The sequence below is a fragment of the Stegastes partitus genome, unplaced genomic scaffold (assembly GCF_000690725.1).
Source record: "Stegastes partitus isolate 25-593 unplaced genomic scaffold, Stegastes_partitus-1.0.2 Scaffold2236, whole genome shotgun sequence".
In the NCBI taxonomy this organism is placed as follows: domain Eukaryota; kingdom Metazoa; phylum Chordata; class Actinopteri; family Pomacentridae; genus Stegastes; species Stegastes partitus.
The window spans coordinates 14,114-39,500 of record NW_007579967.1 but is presented as its reverse complement, the minus strand read 5'-3'; the positions used below and the strand labels follow the sequence as shown (position 1 = coordinate 39,500).

At 42.6% G+C, this 25,387-nt stretch overlaps 1 protein-coding gene across 2 annotated transcripts; it reads left to right on the top strand.

Annotated features, from left to right (window-relative positions):
• The first annotated feature begins 5,690 nt into the window (after window positions 1-5,690).
• Window positions 5,691-24,891, top strand: sertad4 (SERTA domain containing 4). 2 transcript variants are annotated; one of them, XM_008304475.1, is made up of 4 exons: window positions 5,691-6,199; window positions 19,235-19,407; window positions 20,674-20,792; window positions 21,652-24,891. In XM_008304475.1, exons 2-4 carry the CDS (start codon window positions 19,254-19,256, stop codon window positions 22,540-22,542), a joined length of 1,164 nt encoding a protein of 387 aa, XP_008302697.1. In that variant the 5' UTR covers window positions 5,691-6,199; window positions 19,235-19,253; the 3' UTR covers window positions 22,543-24,891. The 2 variants fall into 2 exon arrangements, with proteins under 2 accessions (XP_008302697.1, XP_008302696.1); XM_008304474.1 differs by having other exon boundaries at window positions 20,671-20,792.
• Window positions 24,892-25,387: the final 496 nt, after the last annotated feature.

The following is a 25,387-nucleotide window of genomic DNA, read 5'->3' as shown; positions in this document are numbered from 1 at the left end:
AGTCGAAATTACTACATTTTCACCAGTTCCTCTCTCAGTCGACACTGCCGAGGTAAAACCACAGTCTGACGCTCAGCTTAAATAAACAGAACAACCACTAACATGTTTACCAGACAAATAACCCGACATCACTGACAGCACAAGTGTCACGACTGATGTTGGGATGAGGTTCAGCAGCGATCTCTCAGAAGAAATGAGCAGTTTTCACATTGTCACATATTTTTGGAGGACGAGCTGACAGACTGAGATGTGTTATATATAGAAAAGTGTAGTAGTGACTGTGGTGGTTTCGTGATCTTGACTTTCCATTCAGAAGTTACACACAATGTCAAAGGAATTTTTTTTTTTTTTTTAAAGAAACTGAAGCCACCTTTTTAAATAACTCTTACATCACCGTTAACAGGTGAGACGTAAACCCACCTGTTACCCTCTTATTCCTGCTCTGGTGCTATATAGGAGCTGTGGCTGCACTTGCAGAAGCCCTTGCCTTATGCTTTCAGTCAGTTCATAAACTCCTTTAAGTGGACCCAGTTCAAAAACAGACACAGACACGCCCTGAGAGCACACAGACCTGCATCCATAATTACAGAAAGCACACACTGGAGGGAATTCAGACGGTGAGAAGCGAAATGATTTAATGGTAGACGCAGCGTGCATCGACAAACACGGGAGGAGCGGGCTGCATTTTTAGCTGTGGCCACTTTCTCACTTCACTTCATTTGCAGACAACAACAAATACATATACTCTTTACTGTGCCTGTGGTTGTGGTGAAAGCTAGCTTTGTGCAGTGTTTACCAAATGTGTGTGTGTGTGTGTGTGTGTGTGTGTTGACTGGAGAAGGTACAGTAAAGGGGGGCGTGGGGGGCTGTGATAACAGGTAGTCGTGGCATTTTCTCGTTGGGTGTGACAGTTTCTGGTTTTCCTTAGAACAAAAAAATAACCCACTTCTTGATTGTCTAGCATATACTTTATATTAGTAAATGTTTTCTTATCTATTTTTGTATCGATAACGAGGGGGGGAGGAAATTTGTGTCAAGACGGTTGTTAGTCAATCAAACGTTTCACCCGCTCTGTGAGCAATACTTGTTCTGGATCGCGACTTTTTATTAATTCAGTTTACGTTTCAAGAATAGAACAACGTCTCAGAGCTCAGGTCTCGGTCACGTTCTCGTCTCTCGAAAACCAGAGAGGGGATGTGATGGAGACCGGCAGAGCTCATCTCAAAACAATCTGTCAAGACTTTTCAGCTTTGATGCTTTCTAACAGTGTGAAACAGAAGCACAGCCTGTACAGCACAACAGTGAAACACACCATGTGAAAGACAGCTTGGCAGTGAGCTCATTTGTACATGTGGAGATGCGTCTTCTAATGGGAATCCAAAATTGTAGTATTTGGCTTTTTGTTTTTTTTCTCTTTTCTTTCCCCCCACTGATCAACCTGGATCGTTTGATTTGATTTTAGCAAATGGCTTCTCGTTTAACATTTGATAATCTGTGATAAAGGACCAGTGATCCTGTTGAATCAACAGAGGATATTAATAACCAAGAAGTGTGATCACATATCAGTGGGTGTCTGATGGCAGCCGTGCACCGGAGTTCAGACAAACATCGCTGAAAAGAACGTTCTTCACAGAAAATATAATTATGCCAGAAGGAACTAGTCGCTGGAAACCGAATGGAAAAGGATTTATTATTTCCTCTGTGCATCCTGTTGTGTTTTAAATGGTCCTGCTGCAAAATACGGAGGCCAAAACAGGACAAAAAGATAAGAATACTTAACACGACTGAATTGTTAGTTAAAGGTTAGAAACATTTAATTAAATAAACAAAAAACATTATGAATTCATGAGCTTTGAATCCCCTTACTTTAAATTTTATAATTAGGAAGATTGATGCTTGTGTTTTAAATGCTACCAAATATGGAAGACAAAAAAGGCCAAAAGAATTTCAATACTAATAACTAGTAAATGTACCGATTTGTAATATTTTATTTGGAAAACTATGACTTAGTTTTCTTTCAATTCGCCTCTTTAAAAAAAATTGTTGAAGAATATTTCATGTTCGGTTACTTCAGAAACTTGATTTCATTGATTTTAGAGTTTGCAAATATGGCAAATTCACAAAATGTTTCAAAACATTAAAAAAAAACACAACCGTATATTCAGGTTGCTTAAAATCGGCAGTTCATTTTGGTGTCGAAACTTTCAAGTGAAGTCAGAAAAGTCTGTTTAAAATTGGGTTTGGAGATTCAGCTGCCAAAATTTGAGAGGCAAAATAAAATCCTCAGAACTGTCTTATGTTGTTTTATCAGCTGTGTGATCAGCTGTGAAGTTCAGATGAGCAACAGGAAACTACGGACTTGTACATTTTTTTATTTGATTTCCTAAAAAAATGATTGAATAAAAATTTAAAAGGAAGCAAAAATATTTCACCGCTCTACTTTTGAAGCATCCAGTGAATCACTTTCACAGGTTGATTATATGCTCAGATTATAAAGGCCTTTCTATGCTTCCATACAAAACGGCAGAAACCCTCCAGCGAGCTCTTTGAACAAACCTTCCACACGACGTGTTTCACTAATAAGGTTCTTAAAACAGTATGTTTATGCTTTACAGTATTGTTTCTTATGCTTTCATTTTCTTGACACGTTTCAAAGAATCTTCTGGTTTTTAACGCTGGTTTTTTGCAGTTTTTTTTTCCTCGCTCTTGTTTGTAAACTACCTATGCCCCAGACGGCATCGGTGCCTTACTGTTCCTCACTCAGCAACCTTGTGTCACGGTGTCTTAACGTACTTGTAAATGTACTTTTCTTCTGTACTTCAAGCTGAGTGTGATTTGTAAAAAAAAAAAAAAAAAGTCTTGAAATTGATTTATGATAGAGAGAATTTCTATGTGATGATATTATTGTTTAAAAAAGAGCAAAAAGAAAAAAAAAATCATGCTTGTGTTGGCGCTTTTATTGGTATGAACGCTCATCTGATTGATGTTTTGGGCTTTTAGTAAGAATTAGAGCCACAATAATACAGTTATATAAGTTCACAAAATGTGTCTCGCCTCGCATTGCCACTGAACAACCAACAGGTGGAGCAGAAAGTGCATTTTGCTTCCTCATTTGGCAGCTTTTGAACTTCAAGATAAACTTTCACCTTTTCTCAGTTACATTCAAACTACCAGAAGTCATATGAATTTAAACGAATCCTGCAGTGTTTTTTTTTTCCCAGAAATGAGACCGCCTGCAGCTCCTGTGGAGAGTGCTTGACTTGTACGCCGGTGGTTCAGTCCGCTAAAAACAAAGTTTGTTGCCCTGCAGGCAGAGACGCTGCTGCTCCTCCGACGCACAAACTTCTAAATATCCCTCTGCTAATGAAAATGGCATCAGGTCAGAAAGAGAAAACACAAAAACATGTGTCTTTAGGTGCATTTAAGTTCATCCAACCTGCCTTGTTTGAGTCTATTGTTTGTGATGCCTTTACTGATCGATTGGTGAGCTTCATTTTTTCACATCAACAACTTTCATGCCATCAGTTCCAAAAGGGCAACAACTGTGCTGTGGACTGAATTGACGCCCCTGCTTTGTGTGATCTTAGCACTTAGTAGTTTGAGCCTTTCAAAGGTAAAGGGAGAGAAAACAAGATCAGACATATAAGAGTGTTTTTTTTTTCTTACAATTAACTGTGTTCTCCAGCACATTCCACAGCTGAACACAGAACAAAGCGCGTTAGAGGGAGAAACGCTGGAAAATAAGATTCAGTGGCTGCTGCTGCTGAATCAAAGGGGAAATGCATAACAGATGAGAGGGGTTTGCTCCCTCCCCTCTCTTTGTCGGTCACATCCCTGCAGAGCAGATCTCCAACACACAGCCAGTCTAAAAAAAGTGTTAGGACGCCTTCAAGGCCGGTTGGAAATTATAACACTGAGTGACTCACACCAGTCAAAATACCGTTATTGTGAAATTTTGGAAAATCAGGTTAAAGGAACATAACGGGAAAAGATTTATTATCGGGTACTAGTAAGTTCCAGTATTGATGAAATGATGGCTGAGAAACACACAAGAAATCCCTGAACTAACATGAATGAAATACAGCAACTACAGCTGAGCTAAACAACGGACTATTTAGTGTTCTCAAAGCTAATAGTTTTGGTCAATAGATAATTAATCATTGTGTTCACAGACTTTTTGTTTAATACATTTTTTCAAGGAGAAATGGCAGATGTTTGCGAGTTCTTGGTCCACAAATGTACTTCTTTTTTTTTTTAGACAAAAGAGCGCCACATGTTTACTGACCAAAGGATTTAAAAAAATAATTGTAAAAAATAGAGAGTTAAGAAATTATGCTCTGTCACTCTAATTTTGGTCAATTCTGAAGCAAACAGATTTTATTTATTTGTTTATTTGTTTATTTATTTATATTCAAAACAATACTGATTTCAGGTAAATGTCTTAATTTCTGCACAATAATAATGCACATACATTTTATTAAAAATTTAAAACTGATTGACTAAAACAACTGAGCAAGACAAAAGATAAGAACACTAGAAGATGAAGTGTTTTTTTTTTTTTTTTTTAAATCATTGACATTTTTTGGACAATTTACAGTTATTTTTCAGATTTTGTCAGTTTTGTTATGGCACAGATAATAACTATTAAAATCACAGAAAAAAAGCCTTAATTTACAGACTAAAACTGTACATGCTGTCTAAAATCTGTAGGTTTACGAATGGTATTTGGTACTTTAACAACATTTCACCATAAATTTCATTTTCCTTTTACTGTATTTAATGGTTAAAAAAATACCTTTTTTAAAAAAAGTTTTTTTATACAGCTATGTGGCATTATTTGATTAAAAAGTATAACAAGGACTGAAAAATAGTAAATCATTTTTCAACTGTCATTTTACAGAGTTTCCATGTTTTGTTGAATTGCAGATATCTCGTAAAATCCCAGAAAAAAAAGTACCAATTTGCATGTTGACTAAATAAATAAATGGAAAAATCCACATCAAAACCTGTGACCTTAAATTACACCATGTATATAATAAAGTAGAAAAAACATATGAAAATACAGTTTTAAAAAGTGCAGAATAAAAGTACAGGCTTATAAAGTACCAGGTCTTTTAAATAAAACTGATCATTTTGAAGCAGAGCTGCCTTTAGTTTACTTTTCATGGCTACACTTGGTGCAAATCTAAGTTCCAAGAGGTTCCAGCAGCAGCACATTTCACTGTCTGACCTCTGAACTCCAGTAACTGACCAGTTCCTGAACATCTGAGAGACTTTCAAGGGTTCATCTGATATATTTTGGGCCCACACCACTGAATGAAATTAATTTAAATTCTGTATTTAACTCAGAGCCAGTTTAGGGATCCAACTGTTGGAGTGATGTGCTTCTCTTTCTGGCGTCTGTCAGAGTTCTAGCAGTAGTGTTTTTAATAGGCAGCTTAAAATATTCCACAGCAAAAACCATCCCCCAACATTTTCTGCTTCCTCATAAATGAAAAACAGTTTTACAAACTTGTCATTTAAAAAAAAAAGAAGTTTTCTACCAGATATTTACTAAAATGAGTCTATGATGTAAACCAACCAGTTCAGTAGCTGCCACAGACAAACAGCTGCTCTTACAACTCGATGCCCAGGAGAGTGCTGAGAAGTCCGAGGCGGCCGTGAAGGGCTCGGCAGTAGTTGACTGGAGGGGATGGAGCTGCGACGCTGCTGTTGTTTTCTCCGCCGCACATTCACATCAAGTGTCACCGCGGAGCGCGAGCTGCTCCGGAGCCTCAGCGAGGATCAGCGCCGCGAACGGAGTAAGCAGCAGCCTGGAGAACCGAGCTTTTCTTTCTTTTTTTTTTTTTTATCTGCTGGAGAACCGAGAACCACAACAGCTGGCAACATCTGCCCGCCAAACCGAGCGCGTGGGGGGATGCTTCGCGCGGGGTGTAGTGAGAGAAAAGGCGCGCGCTTAATGATTAGTATGTAGACAAGAAGCTAATTAACTGGTAATTATATAAGTAGACTTTAACCCGCCCGAGTGGCTCGTTTGTCTGGCGGCGGAGTGAAATTAGAGCAGAGCGCAGAGCCGCCGGAGGACACGTAGTATTTATTCTCGAGGAGTTTTCGTTTTGTCACCCGCGCGCCTTGGATTCCGGTCGATACCACAAAGCAAGTGTGGAGCCGAGGACGAGGTCCAAACAAACCCAGTCAGGTGAGCTAACGTCCGCTTAGCCACACGCTCAGACATGTTGGTGCTGTTTTGTTTTGTGCACATTTGCTTTCAGATAGTTTGTTAAAAAAAACAATAAAAATAGAAGTGTGACCGTGACACCTGGTTAACACACCGTTCACTCCTGGCTTTTGTTTGTCAAGGTTGCACTTAAAGCAACTCTTATTTCCAATTGTAGCACTCTTATTCCTCCCATAAAGACAAGCATCAATGTGACACAGTTTTATTTTTTATGAAAGAAATGATTGTTTCAGTCAAAGTGGTTCATTGAGTGGATGAAGTGCTGGATAGACCTGTAGTGGACTGATTAGATCTGCTAGCACAGGATTAATGAGAATTAGGCCAGTCAATAGCTCACTAGTATGACATGACAGAGACCCTGGTCGGACACATTATGCAGGCTGACATAACCAGCCACCCTCCTGGCATCCATCCAGCCTCACTTCATTATTTTGCGGCGACTGCTCTTGGCTGCAAATCCTGAAGTGGCGGTTGCCTGTATGACTGCTGCCTCCTGAAAGGGAAAAAAGGCTTTTAGGCGATTTAGCTGAATTCTGAGCTTCTGTTGTCTCCTTGATGTCATTTCTGTGCTTTCTTAGGCTTAGTGTCACAAGCATCCACTCCACTGAGGGTGGACTATTAACACCCTGTTAGCCCCTGAAAGGATGAAAAAAAAAAAATATCCCAGCATGTTTAATGGAGTGAGGGCGAAGAAATAAACACCATCTCCCTTCTCTATCTGCTTGTTTTGATGGAATAAAGGCTCTGAGCGCAGTGGGCTGGTAATAGGGTTGGATGCGCTTCACCTCCGCTCGCTGCCAACAACATCCGGAGTCACTTGCCAGGAATTCCACCTTTGCTATTTGTTGCCCTCGGAGGGGAAAAGTGTGTTATGTGGAATATGGTGAGGCACGCAACAGGGAGGAACATCCAGCTCAGTCTGAACTCACAGACCAGAGAGGAGCGGCTGTAACAAGAGGAAGCGTTCTGGCTTTGCAGCATGGTGGACAGCTTCCTGGCATCTATCTCGGGCAAGTCCGATGCCAGATTCCTTCTCTTTGCCGCCTGCCAAAAGCCCTCCACCCCATCTTCTTTATCAAAAGCCCTCGCTGCGCTCTCCCCTCTTCCAGCTCTGTCGCGGCGCTATCAATCATATCTTGCTCTCAGCAGACTCTTCTGCTCATTAAGGATGTGAACCTGTAGGTAGCCTGCAGCCCCCCCAGCCATTCATCTCTCTCAGCAGGGCGCTGGAGACTCACATCTGGAGCAGCATTTCAAAACACGGCTCTTAGCAAGACGTGTAGTGTACGCTGAAGGAGATCCAGTACATTTTTAAAGCCTGCCTTTCAGCGGACGTGGTGCCAAGCATAAAAATTAACAGCACTTGGAAGTGTGTGGCCAACACACAGACCTGTAATGGTTTGTAATCTGCCCAAAAAAAAAAAAAAAAACAGGCACCTGTAGTGGATAATATGTCCTACAGTGAAAGTCTGCAGATTTAATGGTAAAGGCATGTCAGTGGTGATGATAGCTGCCTGTGTTCACATCATCCCCTTTGTCCGTCGCTTTCTCCGCTCTGTTGTGTGTAAAAGGTCTCAGCCAAGACAAGTTGAGCTGCTTTCGTGTGTGTTTTTCTGTGTGTATATGTGTGTCAGGACCGCAGGGTGTAGCCCCAGACTTCTTTTTTTTTTTTTTTCCCCCTCAGGCACTGCTTCCCCATCATGAATACGCCTTTGTGCTTCCAGAATGACACACAACTCGGGTGAACAACTTAAGAGGAAAGGATAACACGCGTTTGTTTCTGCACGAGTGTAAAAATAGAGGAAGGTGTGACATGACTTTTATTTATAGCCAAGACCTCATGACTTCACCTTCGCGCAAAAAAAAAAGAGTTGCATTTACGACCTGAGATCCTACAAAATCCCGTCGTTATTTTGCAAAAAAAAAAGCCCCTGTTTTCTCAAAGATTTCTTTCAGTGCTTTACTGTATGTGTCTGTGATGAATTTAGACCTGCACTGGAACATTCATTTATTTAGACAAGACAGAATTAATGCCACATGTACAAACACTGGTTCAAAATGCCTCGCATTCCAGAAAGTAAAAGTAGTTTATCACTTATCCTAAGTGCTAACATGTGTGCAATTGTGAAGGATTTTAGTTCATCAGATTTGAGAATGACCTTCAGTTTCATACTAATATTCAAACATTTAAAAAGCCTTCTTTGCCAGTAGCAGGGGAAAAAAAAGGATTGTAATGCAGCATTGTGGGGTTTTTTTTAAAAACACACACCGATGCCCTTGTTTGTCTTAAATGTGCTGCATCCACCTCTGGGAGCAGTGACGTACCCACCGAGCTCCGGCCTGTTAACCCTCACAGCCACAACAAGCCATCCCCGGATAGTCCAATAATGCAGCTGCCCTGTCACAACACATGTGTCACCACTCAGCAAGAAGAAGAGCGCCGGGCGAAACCCCCCCGAGGGCCCTGAACCCAGCTTAGTCACGCCACCGCGGCCAAGACGGCCCTCTGATAGCTCCTGACAGGCTGCAAGCTGGCACAAACACAATCAAAGATGCAACCCAGAAAAGGAAAAAGAAAAAAAAAACAGAGAGAGAGAAGAAGAAGAAGAAAAGGAAATACTAACATAACACTGCATAACAGTGGAGCAGCAGCAGCAGAGGAGGAGGCAGCTGCTTGGCTGGCTGTTGTTTTTGTCCTTGAAACAAACCTGCCACCAGACAAGAACGTTGATGTTTCTGCAGACGGATGCCAGTGTTTTGTAGATTTCTCGCTCTGCAGTAGCTTGTGGAGAGACATCATCCAGTGTAGAAGTAATTGCACTAAACTCAGCTGCCTGGAAAGTCTGCAGAAACATTAAGATGATGTAAACGTGCTGGTGGTCTTTATTTTAATTTTAATCGGGCCTAGAGATATTCACTGAATTCAGTGGCATCCAGCCTCATTTGAAATCGTTACGAGCGCTGCAGTGATTAATTAAGAAGCTTTCTACTATTAAATTAATTGATAAATATTCTGATTAGTTTCTTTTTTGAGAAAAAGTCCAAATTCTCTGCTTCTTAAATGTGATTTTTCTGTTTTCTTTCTTCTTCTGTGGCAGTAAACTGAACACCTTTAGGTTGTGGATGAAACATTTTAGGCTTTAGGAAACCCTGATCAACATTTTTCTGGCGTTTTATAAACCAAACAACTAAAAACGTATTTGAAAAAATAATCAGTGGAGTAATCGATCATCAAAACAATCACCGTGATTGTTGCTCACAACTCATCGTCACGGTATTATTGATGTTAAAGAACACATCAGTGCAAGTTTACTTCTTAAACATGCCTCCACAAAGCGTCTCCAGATTCTCTCCCTCTGATTTATTCGGCGGTGCTGGTCTTAGTGTGTCTGTGCGACTGGTCCACTTTACTAGCAGGGGGCTAATTGCTTTCTATTTGAGAGTCTCGGTTTTGATTTATCGCGTACAGTGCCTTGTTGTTGCTGCTCTGAAGGAGAACTTGATGTCATGAAACCTATTATCTATTCTCTATCTGCTCTCTCTCTCTCTCGCTGTGCGCTTCGCCCTCTGATGCCAGCACACTTTCCGCCCCCACTCCAACAGGCGCATCGATGGGATGTAGCTTCTCCATATTGAGAAGAAGTGGGCTGTAAGGTTGGCTTCGAGTTCTCAGCTGCAGTATGTTGATCAGCATCGGATGACTTTCTCTCCTACGGTACAGTTTATTAGTCATTAGCCCACTTTCTGCCTGCTGGTATCAACCTGCTGGTTTTTTGTAGGTGGATTGTGTCGGGATCAGAAAGTGTTCTGGAACTGGAACTTCTGTAAACTGGATTTTCTGAATATGTTAATACTGGGCACTGGATGTGGGTATCAGAAATCAGTTAGAGCTGGTTCCAAAATCCAGACTCCTAAAGATTTATGTAAAATGTTTGATTTCAGTATCTGTTCCTGAACAAATTTCCCTCGTTGCCGTATATAAACAGCGTACTGCGAACACATCCTGTACACCTGCTGCTATCTACCTACACAGTTAGAATGCCTACGTGTCTTTACGTCCTTAAACTGGCGAGCCTAGCATTACTCTCAGTCAACCTCCTCAGCTGTTTAGTTGCCTAATGAACATGTGAACTGCTCAGATTGTGTGGTTGTCCCCTGTAGTTTAGCAAATGCAGAATTTTACAAAGATGATGTGGGCTGTCGTTGCAGTAAAGTCGCCCTAGTAAACCCCCAAAATATTCTAGACATCAGTAAAGACACCACCATCACTATGGGCCCTGTTTGTGAAGTGAACAATACACGAGGACACCGTAGCAACATCACACCAACAAGGATTCGTTTTATTTTCTTCTGCTACAGCGAACATAACACACAGCAGCCGTCATGCTTATTTAGGCACGTTACATCTGACTACATGGACTCACACACTATCTATGTATTCCATGCATGCACACTGCGACCAAACAAGCACACAATTGCCCCTCAGTCTGCGCAGACACATGAACTGCACACTGACCCTTGCAAACCCTCACACAAATGTTACAAGACCAGCCTCACAGTTACAAGTTTCCAGCCCGATTTAGCACAAATCAGAGAATCGACCAAAATGCAAATGAATGATTTCATCCACGAATATTAAGAGTTGACTGCAACAAGATGACCAGTTGGTCCACTTGAGTGCCAATGAAGACACCAAACCTGAAGTGCTGGGAAATAACGCAGCAGACCTGATAGAAATGCGGCACTTTTGTTTGTTCTGTGTATAAATTTAAGGAACCCAATCAAACTTTATGTTTATTAGCACTTTTTAATCAAATCAGATATGGTTCTACATGAAAACATAATTGGTTAAAAATAGATTTAGAGCCTAATGCACAAGCAAAACAACAAAATTAAAGAAGACACAATAAGAGACGAGTAGTAAGATAATAAAAGATTGTGAACTATTACACAAAATAAATGGTAGTTAATAAAACAACCCCTGACAGGTGATGAATGATGATTTTTTTTTTCTGTCTTGCACATATGTTTATTTTCTCCTTTATTTAACCAGGTGGGTTAACTGAGAACAAATCCTCATTTACAGTAACGACCTGGTCAAGAGGCAGCACACAACAGAAAATACAAAAGAAGGAATACAGCCATAAAAAAATCAATACACAAACAAAACATAACAATGAAAGGATTAAAGATAAAACACACCAAAAGCAGGTAGAGGAATCGCTCAGTCATGCCACACAACATGTTAGTACGGCAGCATGTTGTGCAGGAAGCGTCATGGCTCTCCCTTCAGTTATGTCACAGAAAAGTTTGATCACACATTAGACAACATTACAGACTCCTCGTTACTTAAAAACCGTTTCTGATGCTTTACATTTTCCGTCCCTCCAGCGTCGCTCTATGTGTTTCCACTGCACTTTGCCACATTTCCTCTTTATTGACACGCCACCTCTCCCACCTCAGCCAAGTGCAAACTGTTTTGACGCGCCATTTTGACATTTTCTTAGATAAAAGCAGATGGCTCGGAATGCACTTAATAAACTGCAAGATCACTGCGAGCAGTTCTACTCTTTGATGCGACTCTCTGTGTGTGTTTCTACTCTTTAATCATGTCTGCACACTGTTTTTTGCACTTCTCTATCCATAATTGTTTCATTTTAGATCCCAATTTGATTCATTTCGTGTGGCCAACAGGGTTTCCGGGACCAGATTTGCACCATATCTGATAGGTTCTCGTTGCGTTGTTCGCTGTGGCGCACTTTTCTAGTTGAACTCGAAGAGAGGATTTAAAAGACTAAACGGCAAAGTGATGCAGGTGACCAGGTAACACTGCAGAGACACAACAGGTACTCCACATGTGACACATTTCCGTCGCCCCGTCCCCGTCAAATCACATCAGCATGCATTGTCTTGTGTGCACGAGCTGAGGCAGTTGGCATCAGACTAGAAAGAAATGCAGGGGAGCAGCGAAGGCAGTGGCGGCACTCAAGTTTTCCCCTCTTCCTGCGAGGTTCAAAGTGCCTGCCGTGAGATCACAGAGCTCTGAGGAAGCTTGCTGTTGAAACTCCCGTCAACGCAACCACAGGCAGCTCTTTCAGGGCTACACCCACTTATCTTCCCACTGTGGAGATGTGTCGCTTAGATTTGGTCCACCACACAAACTGTCACTACACACACACACACACACACACACCTGCATGTGTCTGTACAGGAGTGAGTACTGACATGAACGGGGCTGACACTGACAAGAGCTGACACTGTCAAGAGTGAGTTACGAAGAGGATTTGTCTTGCTTTGTACATATGCACAAGGTTACTGTCAGCGCCCTTCCCAAGGCTTTATACGGTGCATGTTTAATACATTTCACTCGGCTGTGCTGCCAACCAGCACCGTTAAACCGGTCACTTCATGTTCTGAAAACATGAGAAAATTCAGAACTGGTTTGTGTTTGGACCATTAGATGGAAAATCTGGTTTGGTGTTTAGCAGGATATGACAAATAATCACCAATAGTCACAGTTAATCCTGGTAGCATTACTGAACTGTTACAGTTTTGGGAAAGTGGACAAAATGGAAGAGAGTAGAGCGGCTCGACAAACTGCAGTCCAGTTCGTTTGACATTTATCCAGTGCATTCTTACATTGTTACGAGCCGATTTTACTGCAACATGAAAGGGAAATGATTGCGCAGAAACACGTAATTGCGATTACAGCCTGATAAGTTTCTGCAACAATACCGGCGTCCTTATCCACAAACACAGAGCCATATAACATATATGACAGCAGCTGCATGTGAAACTCTAAAGTGCACCTTGTCACAAGTTGTGTTCTCGCTGCACAAGGGTGTGTTTGTCATTTGAGGTAATGGAATATGGCAGGAAAAAAAAAAAAAAAACCTTAGCAGAATTCCCTGTTCCGCAGTTTATCTGCTCGATTCTGCGCAGTCGTTAGGTCATGACACATCGCATGCTTGTGTGCGCTGTGAAGACACTCTTAAGGCCATCCGAGGTCTATTTTGATGTGGAAACCACAGACATCTTTTCGCTGCTATCTTTTCCCATAAGGCTCGGAAATACTTAGTAAAAACCTGGCCAAAAGAACAGGGAGTAAACCCTTCACACACACAGAGCGATGCAGCACACACTCTGTCAAACACATGCTGGATCGATTAGCATTTTTGAGGTCGCAGAGAAAAATACTTTGAGAGAGCACCAAGTTTATTAGAGGCATGTTTCACGGTCCCTCCGATTTTTTTTTTCCCCCAACTTGGGCTTAAATATCATTTCTTTTTCTTTGAATGTGTTTTATTAAGTGTGCTGCGAGGGCAAGTAAGTGGAACTTTAAACAGCCGCAACTAACAAAACGCAGATAACGAGCCGAGAAAATATGTGAAAACGCTGTTAGCAGAAGGTCATAGTTTACCTTGCTGAGTATCATAAATGCCCGCAAACCGCAAGCAGCACCTCTTTCATCATAAAGCCCTGCTGTAGATACTGCGCGCAAATAAAATGTGAAAACAAGAGCTGCTGGTGGAGGTAGTCCACGGAGCGAAGGGATGTGTGCAGGAAAATGAACAGTGTTGAACAGGGAGGTCTAAAGAGGACCCAGCTCTGTTGTGAAGCTTTGAACTTTGTCATTCACATACAGGAAGATTAGTTACAAAGCAGGTTTCTACGACACATTATCTGTTTTATCTGACCTTCTTTGAGCGGCGATGACTAATTAATCAGCAACTATTTTACAGCTTTCCAACCTTTTTGTTAATCTTCAAGCAAATATGCAACAACCAATCTTCTTAAATGAGACTCTAAAGAACTTGAAACTTGTTTTTATTGCATAACTGCTGATCAGCTTTTACACCTTTACATCTCTAGGCACTGCAAAAGCTTTGCTGAGTTGACAAGGCTTCGCTTTACAGGTACAACAGTGTCCAATTTTCTCATAAATAAAAGTTTAGTGTCCACTTTCCCAACCAAAACCCAATATGTGCATCCGTTGAGTTTAAGAAGTGTGTTGAGCGTATTTCCGTTTGCAGTGACGGGTTAGCTAAGCCATTTTAAAGATGTTATTTAGACGCTTCACTGTTCACATCCATGTTTATTTGATGGTGTTCTTGTCCACACCGGCCTTTGTGGGTGCATTGTGTCTTTGTGGAATAATGTGCAGCTCTATTATTGGTTAAAAAAAACTCCATAGGGCACATAAACGCCAAAAATGTTGGAAACCACCACGGTAAAGAACGTATTAGAGGAAGGAAGTCAGCTTTCACAGGGAAAAATCAGAGATTGGCTGCTTTTCAGAAGACTTTCCACCAGATTAGGTTTTGAAAGAATTAGGAGATGTTTGTAAAATTGACTTAGTTTATGTACGATTTGCTACAAGTAAAGTGAGGATGCTAAAAAAAACACTTGTGCACTGTTGTGAGCTACTTGACGGGTATGTTGTTCCCCTAATTTGGGAGAACTTGCCTCGGTCCCTCTGTGGATTCAGGCTGTCTCAGCTGTCTTCATGTAATCCCACACTGATTTCATGAGATCTGTGGGGCCTCACCATCTGTTGAACTCCTGGTAATTGTTGTGGCTGAAGCTGGTTTTCCACCATTCTGGCTGCATCGTCATGTTTGGGACCAATCAGGCGCCTCCCTGATGGCGTTGTGTGATGGATAACAGTCTAAACATCCACAGTGGCTAAAACGGTCGCACCAGGACTGTATGCAAAGGTTACCACTTAAACAGCACCAGAATTTGATCTAAACCGACCATTAAAATCTTCAGCCGCCAGAGACACCAGTTATTACGCCGCGCGAGGAAGATAAATGAACACCTACAGCAGCTCGCTCCGTGTGTCGGAGCACCTCGGCTGGCTTGTCGTGGCCTTGGTTGACTTTCCTACCAAAATATTTCAGGACACAACAAGCTGTGCATGTCTGAGTGTGTGTTCGCCTGTCTATCTCAGCGCTGGAGGGAGTGAGTCAATCACAGCAGCAGAAATCATCCCTGCGGGCGATCTGTCTCCACTCATGACAAGGCTCCTAAGGCACTTATCTTTCGTTGCCTGACTCATTCCATCTATCCCTCAGCCCTCCCCTCCTTCCTCCATCTTTCCCCCCCCTCCTATTCTCTCTTCCCATTCTGTATCGCTCTCTGTTTCCCTCCCACGGTTTGTCTCGTGCCCTGGCACCGCAATTAACTTCTCATCATCAAAGGGTGTAATGAAAAAGAAGGCGAGATAGAGAGTCAGACAGAGTTAGGGAAGCTGCGAGAGAGAGGAGATAAGAGGGATGAAGCCAGAGGAGCCGAGACTGAACAGAGGTGAAGCACGCACACATGCTAGCGTACACTTGTACTTACAGTTTTTTTTTTTCCTCTCCCCCCTCAAATACACACTTTGTTAGACACAATCACACACACGCACAGTCTGCTCTCGCTTTCAGTCAGTCTCACATCCCTATGAGATGCAGACAGCGAAGGGAGAAAGAGAAGGATCTCCCCCCCTCCTCTCCACCCCAAAACCCTTGTTTTTATTTCTCAATCCTCCATTTCTTCCTCCCTCGTTCACGCCGTCTCCCCTCCTCCCCCCCTTCATCCTCCTTTTCTTTGAAGAACAAGAAGTATTGCTGTACATGGAGGGAAGCTGCTCCGTCTGTATTCTCATTGTTTTGTTTTTTTTTTTTCTTCTTCACCCCCCTGGTTCAGAGAGCTGTCAACTGTGACCGCTGTTGAAAGGATGTCAGAGAGAGAGAGAGAGAGAGAGGGGTAGAGTCTAGGGGATGAAAGAGACGGTAACAGGAGGGAGGAGGGGGGTGGATGTCGAGTTGGAGGTCCCTACGGAGGGCAGAAGGAGTGATGGCATGCTTGTTTCTTTGTGCCCGAGCAAACGTAGCAACAGCGGCGGTGAGGGGAGGTGATGGAGAGGAAAATAGCTTAGGGTAAGAAAGCAGCTTGGGGTGGAGAGATGAGAAAGGCTAAAGCTGCTAATTAACCATGGAGCTGGGGCTCAATAACAGTGACATAATTGGCCCTAGTCGGTGGTCCTCAGGTGGTGGGAGCCCTCAGCGCTGGATCGTAGCTTTCAGAAGTCCAATTTGACACTGACAACATCATGTATTATTATTATGATATCATAAAGTGTACGCAGAACAGCTGAGTTACAGTCAGAGAGAAGACTTTCAGCTGGATTCTCCCTCTAATATTTCCACATACGTCAACGTGACAGAACGTGCTGCCGAAACGTTGGAATAAATTGTAATTTGTGTCTTTTCTTTACCCGGAAAATTTCAAAAAGAGTATCCCCCCGTGTGCCAGTCTGGTTGTCACCGTTAGCTCACAGTGTTGGCCCGAGGCGAGTGTAGACAGTAATGTGTCTCCTACACGTACACATGATACGATACGCATGGAGTCACCAGCTGCTTCTTTGTTCCTCGATCTCCCTCGTCTTCTGCACAGGTTCCCGCCAACCACTAACAGTCGGCGTTGCAGCAGTGCAGAATGTGATCACCAGCTTCCAACCAGCAACAGCGAATTTATTTATGTTCATTCACGAGCAAGCTACATAAATAAAGTATTCTATTACAATGATTGTGAACTGATAAGTGTGACAAACAAATGAGAAGGTGCCTACTTTATCATTTTAGGCTTATCCACTGACATAAATGTATCGTCCACCCAAACTCTTTTCTTTCTGTAGGTTGATTTTGCTGACTGTGCTTGACCTGCTACAAACTACAGAAAGACCTATCAGCTGATGACTTAGGAGCATCCTCCTGCCCGTCAAGTGCATTTAAGGCGTCAGTATGCTTCAAACAAAGTGCCTGTTGGATCATTGATCGGTGTCTGAATCCTCCCTCCATTCATAGCACTCGAGCACATCTTGCTCCTCACTATGAGAGCAGACGTTTCACTCCGACTAGTGGAACTATTCATGGCAGGTGTTCTGCTCGACTCTGAGCAACTCTACAGAAGAAACAGATGAGGGCCCACCAGTGCCTTTTAAATCCATCCCATACGTGTAGTTAAACAGACGAAATGTAGTTGGTGTCACTTCTCCTTTGACACTAATCTGACTGAGTGATTGCAGTTCATATTTCAGATGTAAGGTTGGTCCACCAAAGTCTCCACCTGAACCCAGATCCTATGTTGATCGGGCTCAACCCATCAGTGCAGATTTGTGAATGAACTCCAGATCTGTGTTCCCTAAAGATACCAGTAGTGTTGGGTGACATGCAGAGATGATTTAACACATGAAAGCTTTTTTTTTACACCATTTCTACATGTCGTTATTTTTCTGTATTTGGCAAAGACAAGAATTTCAACCCATTTTTTATTTCATCAATTGAAATTCCTGAACATTTACTCTCCCGAGATCCGTCCCCTGGATACGTTATTGGGTATTTCCCCGGATGGAGCAGCTCCTATAATCCCTGCAACATGCGACTCCTTTTACCATCATAAGCAGCAGCTCCGAGGGGGTCTTGTTCAGGGGAGAAGATAAGATGGAGGATAAAACGTACAACGCCGCCAGATTGGTGCCACAACTGCAGCGACGCAGGAGACGCACCTAACTGTTGAAGTTGTCCCCGATCTGAAAGCATGTCGTGCTCCCTAAGAAATACAAAATGTAATGTTGTTGTGTGTAATCCATTACTCCCTGGGGCTGGGTAGATCGGATTGGTGAGAGGAGCGCCGCCTGAGGTGATGTTTCGCTGGCTTTAGGTGTGTCTGATGAGTCAGTTAAAGGCAAACACTAGAAACGCAGCGGCGAGAAATAAAACTGTTCAGCCAAGCAAAACCGAGAGCTTATTGAAGCGGACATTTTAATCAGCTACCCAACAGGGGTGAGGCTGAGATGGTGTCGCCTCGGTTTGGTCTGTCAAGATGGTTTGTGGGCGATGATATGTGTTCATGCGAGCAGGTGGAGGAGGGGCAGGAGGAGCTCCGAGGAGGGGAAGGTGGCAACGAGGAGGTCAGGCCGCTGATGCGTCTCACAGCTGGCTTCGCACGGAGGGGAGAAATCAACAGCGGACCCAATGACAGCCATTCAGCGTGATCAAAAGAACGATGCGGTTTCTCTCGACAGATTCACAGAATCGCGGACAGACTTTGGCTCAGAGGCCCCTCAGTGTCTTCACAGTAGGCCTCTGTTTTCAGACTGAAAAAGCTCAGTTGGCAGGTTAACGCTGCTCGCTGCCAAGTAATGTGTCTCACTCATGTTTCTTCTTATCTCCATCACTTTCATTTGAAACATAAGGTGCTGCGGCTTTAAATAGCTTCTTTGTTTCATTTGGAAATCGACAAAACTCCACATTAATTAAAATCAAATAGACACTGTGCCCATTGGAATCCTTCTGTCAAGTTGTTTGCCCTGTGTGCTGGACCCGCTGGCAACTGTGCACATCATCTCCTTCGCTTCCTACATTATCATGCTGTTGACACAAGCTTCCCAGCGTGATTCCATGTGTGGGATCCGTTTCGCCGAACAAATTGGTGTCAAGCATCTCGCTAAACTCTCCAACAACTAATCAATAGGGTTTTCATGGTGTGAGTGGGTGTCATTTCTCCATCTGTGTCCCTCGCTTTACACAACCGTGCATATAGCAGAGCTGCCAACCATCTGCCCGGTTTCAGTGCTCACCATTATTGTTGCTCAGATTTGCCATGCAGCTTGAACAGAAGCTGGTTACTCCTCGACGCAAAATCAGTTTATTTGCCAGTATCAGATAAACAGCTTGTTAACATTTACTGCATCATTAGGGAAGCATATGCGGGAATACTTGTGAGATTTATGGAAATAACCTGTTCATTGGTAATGTGCATAAATATTTCCAAACTGGTGCTGAATTAACCACTAATAGTTGATGGAGCATTGATTGATGCCTGGAATAAACCAAAGTATCCTCAGCTTAGCGCTCTGGTTCCTCATTTATAATGATGTAATGATATCTGTGCGATATCAAACTCAGCTGACTTGCTTGTACTGACTTACACTCTGTTTTTTTCCAGAGCTGAATCAGAGAGAGAGATGACCCTTGTTTTGTCCATGAATCCTTTCCTGGACCCAGAGGGAGACCCTCCGCTCTCCACATACCAGCCCATATGGGAATCAGAGCGCTGCACTAAGACCTGCCTGTCCAACCCTGCCCCGCCATGCAGCTCAGAAGAACAATTTACACAAGGTACAACCGCACATGTTCATTCAGTCGTTTATTTAGACTTCTTATATGTCGTTGAGTAAAAACAAGTTATTTGACGGACATCTGAGCTGACGATTAGACCCATCTGTCCAAGCCAACATGCTCCACATGTGCCAAAAATATCAGATCTGAGTGGAGTTAAGCATTTAGCACCATTTATGGGAGTGTGCAGCAGATGCTGTTGGTGTGGAGCAATCAGCTAATTAACATGGTGGAAGGCTGGCAATATGTGCTCCTTACTTCAATTACATTTACAGAAATTAAACGGCCATTTAAATGTAAGTACATTTAAAAAGAAAACTAGAATTACTTGGAAATCTCAGGTTTGCGTCACGCCTAACACCTCGTTTCCACACGGCTTTGTTTGGTGTTCATAATTCTGTATAATAATTGGATATCAACTTCAACACAGCCATGAGAGAGAGGCTAATTATTTCAGTTTTGTGTCATCCACTTTTCTTGAATAAGTGCACGGAGCATTACTGCGACAAAAATAGGACCAATTATACTCGGTGAGAAATAAATCGGCAGGTTGGCCTGCCAGGTGTGGAGCCAGTTGTGAGAAGACGTACGAACGGCTACACACTATGTACCAGCTGAATTAGTGTCTTTTTAATGATAAATTTAAACTATCTGACTGAAAACATAGTCGAGCAACTAGCAGTAAACTGTTATCCTTTTAGCTGTTTTACCAAATTCCTGTACACGTCTCCATAAAGTTCACATTGTTTAACGTACTGACGGCAAATTCTGGAATGGAAACAACAGATCAATGAGGTTACAATAGGAATGAATACAGTTAGTACGGTTGACTCGCATACGTACACAGATCAATGTTCAAATGAGGCACAACGTTTAGCTGATTAGACAGAAACTTATTGTCTGCTTTTATCATTACATAGCACCTTTTTAGGCTGATCTCAGTATTACATTAATGTCTTTTGTACAACACTTCCCAGACATTTTAATATAGGAGTTGCATGGATGCTCAAGGAGCAGGCTTTCTGCCAGGTGGTAATGGAACAGAGTTTTGGTTTGTTGTCAGTATTTTACTTTACATGTGTTATGGCCTTGATATAGGAGACGGTGCTTTAATGCTGTTCCATCTCTTCCAGTCCCTAAAGTCAGTTTTATTTAAACATGTACTCAATCCAACCTGTACAGCACATACAGCACACAGGATTAATGGTACCAGTACATCGTCCAACAGTGGATTTACGGTACTGTTCTTTCTCTCTCTTTAAGCAGAAGCCCCCTGTAGACGAGTACCTGATCACGTTTCAGTGTCAAGGATCGCATACTTCAAGAGGAAGTTTGTTGACGATGACGATGAGCCTCCCTTCAGTTTCAGGACGTACTGCCAGACTGTGAGTATTGACGCGTTCCCGTATTCACAGCACACACCGTATTCCACGTTCTCATGTGACAGGTTGTTTACTAACCGAGCAGAGTTTATGGGAAGTCCGTTAAATAGTGAAGGTCATACCAGAGACATCGGCACTTAAAGAATCCTGAGTATAAATCTATCGTAGAATCTCTGACGCCAAAGATGGCTGCTGGATGACACACGTCCTGCCCCGACCCCCGCAAAAAAACATTGTGTTCCTTTGTAACAGCCAAACCAGGAAGCATCCAGCCAATGGTGTTGTTGCATTGACGAAAGAATAGCGTCATGAAATTTTGCACATGCAAAGTGGAAGTACAACCTGTTGGGGGAAATGCTTTTAAACTTTATTCTGAGCCAAAATCGCCAAATGTTTTTAGTGTTATTTTATTTTATCAGGTCATTCTATATATGTACTTATTACGTTCAAGCAAGCATTGAACCTGCAGTTGGCTCCCTCCCCATTTATTTCGATAGCAGCCTGGTCTTGTTAGCCTGAAATCACTGCCGAGCGGTGTTACCAATATTCCTGCTGATTGGCGAAATTTGCATATAAAGACTTTGATTATACTCAAGCATAGTTAATTATATTCACTTGTCTCTGTTTGCACATGTAGTTATTGTGAAGTGAGGACCTGCAAATTAGGGTTTGATTAGCTTTGCTGAGCACCAAACATCATTTGAAAGATGGTGCAAATACTGTTCAGTTACTGACTCAAAACAGAAACAATCCCAGTTATGTAATGCAAGTGTTATTAGAGTGACCGTGTTCTAGCTCGGTGTTTTTGAAATAACTGAGTCAGGTTATATACAGGTAGATCTAATGGGCTGCTGTCCTTCAGGTTGCACCGGTTCTGGAGGAGCGTGCCCATGTGCTGCGCCTCTCTCTGGAGAAGATGCGATTCATCGACGACCCGGAAGCGTTCCTCCGCCGCTCCGTCCTCGTTAACAACCTCCTTCGTCGTTTGCGAGCCGAGATCCTGCTCCAGAGCACCGACTGGTGCTTCCCACCCAACCCAGCGTTCGCCACTGGCCCCTGCGTCCTGCCACCCAGCACCAACCCCGCCCACCAGGCCCTCCACAGAGCTGTACCCACCAGGATCTGCTTAGCACCTCAAGCTGGACCGCCGTTCCGTAAGCGTTTCCGAATGGTCCGCGGGGGACAGGGGGACGTACGCCCTGACTGTGCCCAGACATGCTGCTGCATTTACGCAGCGGCGGCTGCTGCAGGACACTACCTCCACCTCCCGTTCTCCATGTATGATGCAGCACTCTCCACCTGCCCATCTACACCACACTCCTCCTCCTTTTTCCAGCTAGCTAGCCAGAGTAAGTTAGGGCTGACAGTGGCTGTAGATGATCACGATGATGAGGATGAAGATATTGAAGAGGAGGAACATGAAGAGGAAGAGGAAGAAGAAGAGAGAGAGGAAGAGGAGGAGGAGGAAGAAGATGATGAAAGAAGACAAGCAGGACCTTCTGCTGATGTTAAGGACAAACCAAGCCAGAAAAGTAGGACTCGGACCTTGCTGGGTCACGCACATGCAAGGACAGAGGACAGCTGCATGGCAGATCGGGTAGAAGAGGAGGAGGGAGAGCAGGAGGAAGAAGAAGAGGAAGAGGAGGAGGAGGAAGAGGAGCATGTTGTGAGACCTTGTCAGTGGGACTCAACCACCACAGAGAGAGAGCTCCACAAGTTTAGCTTTTGGCACCGCAGGGCTCATAGACAATAACTGTGCTTTCTGTGAAATTACTAAAATTCTAAGTCTGTTAGAATGAAATGTAATAATGACAACAACTGCCATCAGTTGAAGATTATTTCTCCTCATAGCAGATGAAGATGTAAGCTACCTATACTATAGTAATGCCAAGTCAACTTTATTTTAATGGTCTATTATACTCCAGGGTGGCGCACAGACACAACTCTATTGGTAGATGAAGAAAAAACACTTCTTGGCCCTTGTTGGCACTGGACACATTTCTCAAACAATTATAAAGACTTAGGTCACATATGGCGGGATCTTAGATCCCAAAGGTGAAGTGAAGCTTGCTATTGCACTGTCTCCAAGACCATTTTCAAGCCCCACAGCACAAAACTAAAGGTCTCAGTTGGGGCTGTGTATTGGTGCAACGGTCTCATTTCAGGACCCTAAACAAGCCTATGAAATAATGGGTTGTGGAGTGTGTGCTTCTGTGTGTGTGTGTTTGCAAGATACGATGTAGCATTTTAAAACTTGATTTTAAGCTGTTCTTTTTATTAATAAGCAGGGGTTACACATGATTATGTGTTCCTGTTGATTTTGACGCTGTCTCAGGCAATGGCAAGCGACTGTGCTGCAGCAGCGGCACAATGTGTATACTTCAAATTACTTTAAAACACAATCATGAACATTGTTAAATCACAATTTAAAGTGCCTTAGTGTTTTTTAGATACATGTATATTGTGTGTTAATGTAATTGTTCTTGTTACTAAATAGCTATCTTGCATTCCAAGTGATTGCGTTTGACTAAAACAGGACACAGGCATGTAGTTAAATGCAGGGATTCTTCAAAACGGTTCAAAACTGACGGCAAAATTTCCACATCCAAAAAAAGTGTTGTTTGTTTTTACTTCAGAATGCATGTTTTCTAGCACTTTCTGTCTTGACAAAGCACAAACTTACAGCCAACTTTTAAGGACAGATGTTGAAGCCTCGAAAAGCGAAATGTATCTAAAACCTCATTTTTGTTTGTTAGATTTAACTGGAAAAGGCTCGTTGTGGTTTGGTTGTTCTGTCATTGATGAAGGTTTTACCAAAAATGACATGAATCTAAAAACATGGAACCGGATCTCGTACTCTGAATTTAAAAATTGAAAGAGGCATTATTTTTGCCCCAAATCCAATCAAAATCATTTTATATTTAGTGTCTGGTGATACCTGACGACATTTTCCTAATTAATACACATTTGATGTAGATTAGCTGTAGTACCTGGTTGTGCCACCAGGGGAAGCTTCTTACTTTTTAGCGACCAGAGGAGATGGGCAGGTCTGTGTTGGTAAGCAGAGAGCATTGTGGGGATTTACAACAGGCCACCATGATAAAGTCTTGTGTGACTTTTCATGAGGTTATGTGTCGACACAAGCCGGGAGCGATGAGGACGTAACTATTATAATCTAGCGGTACATGTGACAGCCCCTCTTATAACCTACATCACATGTCCATTGACTAAAATATTAGTAATAAAAATATGAAAGATGCCCCAAAACATCCACAATTGCAATAATTAGATCCTGTTTTTATGCTAAATTAAGCTCACTGCTTCATGACATTGACATCGTATCTAAACTCTTGAAAAAAACATGTTTAACTATTCCTTTACCCATCACCCTGCCTCTGTAGAGTCACACCTGTGTACCTGCCCTGAGCTTTCTTACATTTTAAGTGTCCAAGCATCATATAAAAATAATGTTTGCGAAACATTACCAGCGTGTTTATGTATAAACTGGTGACTATCTATGTCAGATTCAAATGCGATACTCAAAACCGTTCAAAGACAGATCCAGTACCAAACCAGCTCTTATCGTTATGAGCCTTTTTGACGGCATGATCAGTGGATTCTTGTTTGTTGCTGTGTCTCGTTTGGGACTTCTGAAGATCACATGATGACAAACCCAAACCAAAGTTGTTAAAAAAAAAAAAATGGAAGGACTATGTGCTATTGTTGTATTTTCTTTCTTGTGACGTAGCTTAAGGCCCACGTTGTTTGGATGGATGGGCTTGGCTGGTTTGTTAAGGTGAACTCATTCTTTGTCCTGCCCATTTTCCGGTGTACAAAACAACATCCCCAGTGGCATCGGCGACTACGACTAGACAAGTTAAAGCCTGTTTCGTTTGATTTCTCTAAACCCTAAACGATAAAGTCGTCATTGGTGGTATTTTTTAAAGAATGAAAGAATTTGACAAAGCAATATCTGTTTCTGAGACGAGAACATGTAACTGCATTGTCTGTTATTAAAAACAAAAGAGCGAGTCTGCTCTGATAATTTCATGTGATGTTCTGTGACAAGTGTAAAGATCAGTAAAAAGAGATGTTGAAAAAACATTGCTTCCTCCTTTATTCCTTCATAACCATGTTGATCTTTGCAGTGTTTAACCACAACACGGCGGGACGTGCGCGAGTTCCTGCTTATTGAATCGCTTGCCATCCTGTCGGCTGTTCAGTGGAGTGCAGTGCCGCAGCGTGCTGCGCTCACCGAATGTCTCTCAGGTGTCACTTTGCCGTTCAATTCATGTTAATCTTTTTGACATTACGCTCGGCGCAGTCACCTCCACACTCCTCCCTGCTCTCCCTGGCATATCTATTGTCCCTGCAATATCGACTGCATGTAACATAAAACAGACCCGTCCACCTGCATCCACTACAGCCCAGAGATAAGCCAGGGACTATTTCAAAATGTACATTTTCCACACACGTGATTGCTTGTTGTTGCTAAAAATGCCCTATCTGCTGGAATAATGCAGCTTGTGCACAGTGCTGTCATCCACTGGCATTCACGAGCTTTAAGTTAAACATTCCTTTGATGCAGTAATGGTACT